The sequence below is a fragment of the Ipomoea triloba genome, chromosome 14 (assembly GCF_003576645.1).
Source record: "Ipomoea triloba cultivar NCNSP0323 chromosome 14, ASM357664v1".
Classification (NCBI taxonomy): domain Eukaryota; kingdom Viridiplantae; phylum Streptophyta; class Magnoliopsida; order Solanales; family Convolvulaceae; genus Ipomoea; species Ipomoea triloba.
Genome location: NC_044929.1, coordinates 19,502,613 through 19,508,993, shown reverse-complemented (window position 1 = coordinate 19,508,993; position 6,381 = coordinate 19,502,613). Strand labels below are relative to the sequence as shown.

At 34.3% G+C, this 6,381-nt stretch overlaps 1 protein-coding gene across 1 annotated transcript; it reads left to right on the top strand.

The window, feature by feature from the left end:
* The first annotated feature begins 448 nt into the window (after positions 1-448).
* On the top strand, positions 449-2,086 carry LOC116004899 (LOB domain-containing protein 1-like). Its single transcript, XM_031245099.1, has 2 exons — positions 449-743; positions 1,394-2,086. The coding sequence occupies exons 1-2, from the start codon at positions 510-512 to the stop codon at positions 1,754-1,756; spliced, it is 597 nt and encodes a 198-aa protein (XP_031100959.1). The 5' UTR covers positions 449-509; the 3' UTR covers positions 1,757-2,086.
* Positions 2,087-6,381: the final 4,295 nt, after the last annotated feature.

Genomic DNA, 6,381 nt, shown 5'->3' with positions numbered 1-6,381 from the left:
TAAAGGGGATGGAGGTGGGAGAGGGGGCAGCTGCCCGCATTGTGTCTCTGTCCCTGGTCACGTCATATGCTAAAAGATTTTTAATTAAAATTAGTATAATTAGACCAATTTGATTATTATATTGTTATTTATATATAAAAAAATGATAGAACTCCTAGGAAGTAAAATTCTTATCATATGTTATGATAAAAAGAAAAATATGAATAAAAACTATGATCCATATATTTTAAATTTGAATAAATCAGAATAACAATTTAAACAATAAGAAAAATAAAAGTATAGATATAATATTACTAAATGTCAGACAACCCTTTGAATATGGAAATAATGGAATGGTCATAATTGATAAAATGTCTCCGTAGAAGGTTTCCTAACACTACCCTTGACTGCCCTTGTGTATATATATACCCCTTTGTGCCAACATGCTCGAGCACCCTGTCCAGTCAAAATTTCTCCATTTTCACCTCTTCAAGTACACTTAGCTTCTTGAAGATCAGAGCATTATATTCATGGAGTCATCGAGTGAGACCACCACCAATTCCTCACGGTCTTCCTCTTCTCCTCCGCCTCCTGCCACTCCGCCACCGATTCCGGTCGTCAGCCCCTGCGCCGCCTGTAAGATCCTAAGGCGGAGATGCGCCGAGAAATGTGTGCTTAAGCCCTATTTTCCTCCCAACGATCCACTAAAGTTCACCACGGCTCACCGTGTCTTTGGAGCCAGCAATATCATCAAAATTTTGCAGGTAAACAAATATAACAATATTTTTAGAGCAAAAGAAATACATACCAATTAGTAATATTAATTACTAACTTGTGATTGACCGGTAAAAGTCTAGGGGTACACATTTTCTTGTGATTCTCGAGAATCATAAGCAGCTTAAAAATGTGAGAGAATGTGATTTCATAACTGTTACAAAACATGAACTAAAAATAACGTTTATGGATGTCACGTTCTCTTCATTTGAACTAAACAAGAGAGTACATGCGACATTACAATATTCACATTTTTAAGGTTATGTAAGATAACTTGAACCAAACAACCCCTTCAAAGTTTAATTAAGATTATAGTTTGAATTGGAAGCAATTCTAAGTAGAGTTAATTGAAGGTTAGCTCAGTAACCACAAATTTTAAATTTGACTATTTGTGACTTTGTAAGACTGCGTGGTCTATATATTTAGGTGGAGGACTAGATGGTTAAATATATTTTCTTTACTAATTATTTCCTTTGTCTACATTGCATCCACATGATTGGAATTAGTCAAACAATTAGAAAGACCAATCAAATTTAATTAATACCACCTTCCACCAACTACTTATGGCATTTAGTATGAAAAAAAATGAGTCAATAAATAAATTAAATTAAATATTGGATTTTGAAAAAAAAAATGTCAGGACTTGCCGGAGGCACAGAGGGCGGACGCCGTGAGCAGCCTGGTGTACGAGGCGAACGCGCGGCTGAGAGACCCCGTGTACGGCAGCGCCGGCGCGATCTGCCACCTCCAGAAGCAAGTGAACGAGCTCCAAGCGCAGCTCGCCGTGGCTCAAGCCGAGCTCGTCAACATCCAAATGCAATGCCAACAGGCGAATCTCATGGCCTTGATTTACATGGAAAACACGGCGCCGAAATCTGCTCCACTACAACAATCATCCTTTGACGACGACGCCGATCTCGCCTTCCTCGACGAAAACAACTTCCTCGGATCTTATTTCTGGGACCAATCTCTGTCGAGTCTAGACATGATGAGCGTACTGTAGCCATATATGCGATCGAGCAGCAGTTTTTTCATCCATTTTTTGCAATCGGCCGGGCCGGAAATTAAAATTATATATATTGGTCCGTCTAACCTTTATAGTAAATTCCACGAAGTGAGAATTTTACAGAAATAAACTTCCTATATAGTTTAACATATATACATATATATAGTTGCAGTTGCAGAACTGAACTGAAATGTAACATTATTTAATCTTCAAGCCTAGCTTGGCTAGTAAGTTTTATTTTTAATTTTACTTCTTATTTTTGCCCAATGGTTTCGATGAAAATTGATGGGTTATGCACTTATGAATCATATCCTCTGCCATTTTAATTATGTTTTTAGTCTTTTTCTATGTTGAAGCATAGTTATTTCCTACTCTCTAATCTCTATGTCCCATTTTGTATGTCTTGTTTACTATTAACTGTGTCTTCATTGTTTTTTTTTAGTATGTAATTTTTAATTATTTTTTAAGTTTAATTTTTTTGTGTTTCTCTGAAGGTTTTTTTTGTGTGTTTAATAGTACTTTTAATATAATTTTTAAATATATAAATTTTATATACTAATACTAAACTTAATATTATGAAAAATTAAATTAAAAATAACCTTAGTCAAGCCTCTTTAACTGAACCAGACAAGCAAAATGGCACGGGTGGAGTATTTGGAAGTGGGACATATAGCGTTGTAAAATAAATACAATGTTGTGTTGAGCATATATAATATATAAACATATATGTGTAATCCAACTATCAACTTAGACTTTTAGCTGAGATGCAACACATGTTTTAATTTGGTATCAGAGCTAAACACATCCTAAAGGTCATATATAAACATAAGTGTGCAACATGGTCCACGTGTTGAACATATAATATATAAACATAAATGCAACTATCAGTTTAACCTTTCAGTTGAGGTGAAACGCACAATTGGTAGGATATATGTAAAATGTTTCTTTTGTTACCATAAATACAACTTAATTATAATGATCTGGTCAGTGTATTTATGAGAAAACAAAATTTAAACAAAATAAAAACTTTTTCTTTAATTTACATGTTTTTTTTGTTTGCTTCACATTTTTATTTGAGAGGGGTAATAATAAGTAAGCTTTTAATACTTTTTTTTTTAATGTATAATTTTTTTGAGTGACTAGAGAAACTCAAAATCATTAATCAAGAGTGTGCACGAGGTAAATCACGCATTAAAAATGTGTTATTTTTTAAGAGTACGTGATGTAGTGTGTATTTTCATTTTACGATTTTACCTCGTTACTTTTTTCTTTTGTATACGATATTTGTATTCCTACACCAGTGTAAAACTAATCCTAATCAAATGACACCATACTTTAACATGTCACATTCTTTAATTATTAGCACGCACTGTGATAATGTGCTAAAAATGTGCTAGTATTTTGATATAGATGAAGCATATAACACTCACCTACTTTTTGGTTACCTAACGTTGTAACAACCAATATGAATTGAATGTGCTACAAGCTGATTCCCCTTCCAGCTTTTCTTAACTTAATATTTTTGCTGCATGCTTTTTTGATGATGTTCATTACTTATGATTTATGATGATGATGTTCTTCCAAACATCATCCTTAGTTCTGTCCTGTCACATAACCAACAATGTCCTTTCCTAACTACTAGCAATAATTCTTTGAATTATTTCCATTTTTCTTTACAAAAGGTTGCACACTTGCACCCTATCGAGGGCAACTCGAGGATTTTGTCTCGGTATGGTGTCGATGCCGGCATATGATTATTTTTGCTGTCTTCCATTTACCTATACGGCTATACATATACACACACGTGTAATGTAAAGTAATAATACACGTGTGTGTCTTTCTGTATACACACACTACTTAACGATTAAAAAATGATATAAATAAGCCCATAAGTCAAGTAAATAGTGTAATTAATAAGTCTCTAACTGAAAGAAACTTGATCTAAACCCCTTAAAGAAGTAAAAAAGTGCAATTAAATTATACGTTTATATTTTCCGTAGGAATAGTTGCAAAAATCGACGCCAAGGCGGTAATTAATCGGCGCCTAGTGCTCGTGTATTTTATTTTCTTAAAATTTGTTTAATTTTTTTTAATTCTTTTAAAGACTTGGGGGTGTTTGGTATATAGTTGTTAGTTGATAGCTGATTTGGTTAGTGAGTTTGACTAGTTGATAACATTAGCTGATTGTAGAAAGATGTTTGGTAAATTAGTTGTTAACTAATTTATAGCTGATAGTTGATTACATGCAAAATGACTTTATCAAAAAGCTGATAAAAAAACTACTTTGAGCAGCTTTTTGAATTTTAGCGTTTTAGAGCAATAAGTTGTTACAAAATGTTGATTAACCAAACACTCATATTCGTTGTTTAACTAATGTGAGCCAAAGACCATGTGGTTTACACTCCCACATGCATGATGGGAGTGGGTTCGAGCCTCAGTGGATGCAACTGTTGACTCTTTGTACCTTCAGTAGGTTGAGAAAGTATAGTAGTACTCAAAAAAAAAAAAAAAAAAAAAAAAACTAACTCATTTAGTTCAGATGCACTTGAGGTCCTTGATAAGTGGCTTGACTCATTTTGGCACAAAATCTTTGAGTAGATTGCTGAGGAACGTGATTGGTGGAGTTGAATATATAGCAATTCTCCACAAAGTGATTCCCACCACAAAATGATCGAGCACCATAGGGGTTTGTGATATAAATGCTTGAGATGAGCCTTCTTGAAAATATTCTTCTTGAGTTGGCAAAATTTGAGAAAGGTATCTGTTGTTCCATTCCCTGGTTCATATTCCAACTCATCTCATAACCATGGGAAGGAAGGTAAAATGGTGAAATGCCTCCTTGAAAATCATATACATCCATAAACAAAAGAAAATTGTTAATAAAGATAAAAATAAACAAAGAAAATAATGATGGTAGCTTAAAGTAAAGAAGAGAGGAAGAGATTCTCCCAAATGTGTCTTCCAAGTTCTTCTCTTTTCTCTTGTTGGTATCTTTTGATCCTCCAATTCTTCTGCCAAGCTTTTGCAATGATTCTACTCTTCCAAGGTGTAGGAATCCCTCCTTATTCCTTTGGAGTGTGAAGAATCACCTCTCTTCACTCCCTTTGTCTTCCCAAACCGCAGCCTCAACTTAGGGTTGAGAGAAAATGATGTTATATGTAGTTGGGGTGGAGAATGAGGGCAAAACAGAGAATTTCGAGCAGCAAAAATCGCAGATCTGGATGGTCTCGATGCGTCGAGCTAATTTAGAGTGAAGTCGGGGCCATTCTGACTCTTATCGACGCGTTCAGAATAATTCTCGACGTGTTCATCATAATCCTCCTGCGACACTGGTCCGTTTTGTAGGTTGATTTTGACCATTTTCCCTTTTGATATACATTTTGATGTTTTCTTAAAAGTTATAGCCATTTAAATCTTCTTTCCAATTATGTTAAAATTACTTCATTTGGATATTCCTAGGCTGAGATATACTCCAAATACCGAACAATGGTCCATTTGTGCGAGAACTTTAACTTCTTGCTCTTTTGCTTCACTTTTGCCTTAGTTTGCCCAAGTGATCAAGACTATTGAAGACATCACCCTTTAGCTCCTTTTGAAGTATTTTAGCAACATCCTTAACTTCGCCTTGTCTCCTATTGACTCGAGAATCATTCAAAATGTCCTAAAAGGTTACGATTGTCTTCCATTCAACAGTTTATGCACCTAAAGATATAAACAAATGAATTAAGATACATTTTGCATAAAACCAAAGTATTTTCACTCAAAATAAGTCTATATATAAAATGGAAGCATGATCGAAGTCATGAACATAAATACACTTATCATTCACCATATAATTTGCCGCCAGAAACCTAGCAGGCTTGGCCTCACAATATCCTCTTTGTGTAGGAACCTTCAGATTGGACTAATATTGGGCTCATATTAACAATTTGGTTTATAAAGGTTTGTATTAATAATGGGATGTTCCGTATGAATTATGATTATGCATGGGTTTGTATTCAAGATTTCATTAGGGTCCCGTAAAATTATACCATAGATTAGGGTCTATTTTGCAGTATAGATCGGGGTGAGTAGTTGAATATTGTTTTATATGATAATTTATTTCCTTGCTATGAGCCTACTAGTTAGCATAACATAGAGTAAAACTCTTCATGCATTGTTATCTGTGATTTATCTGCATCTCTTTTCTCTTGCTTTTTATATGGGCTGGTGAATTAACTATGGCTAGAATACTAGATGATGTGCCATTTGGGCTGTGTTTCTTTTTCTTTCTTTTGCAAAAGCCTTAAATCAATCAGTGCTCAACTCCCCTAAAGTTTTTTTCTTTCTTTTTAGCTCTTTCAAGTTTCATCATGTTTATGTTATGTTCCAATAAAGGTGTTGTTTGTCTTCTCCTACTTTTCTTTACAGATTTTTTTTTTTGACAGTGTAAACATATGTAATTTATATTCAAATAGCTGATATAAGTATGATCTTTCCACTTTGCATTTTACTTTTATGAGTTAGGGCTCTGCATAATGCCTGGATTAGTTATACCATGGACAAATTATGCAGTGCCCTAGTCATGGTATAACTTGTCTGGGAATTAGGGCACTGCATAATGCCTGGATTAGTTGTGTGAG

Excerpts from the sequence above, each read along its gene's own strand:
- LOC116004899 (XM_031245099.1), top strand. The coding sequence starts at position 510 with ATGGAGTCATCGAGTGAGACCACCACCAATTCCTCACGGTCTTCCTCT. Across the intron at positions 744-1,393 it reads ATATCATCAAAATTTTGCAG|GACTTGCCGGAGGCACAGAG; the intron begins GTAAACAAATAT and ends AAAAAATGTCAG.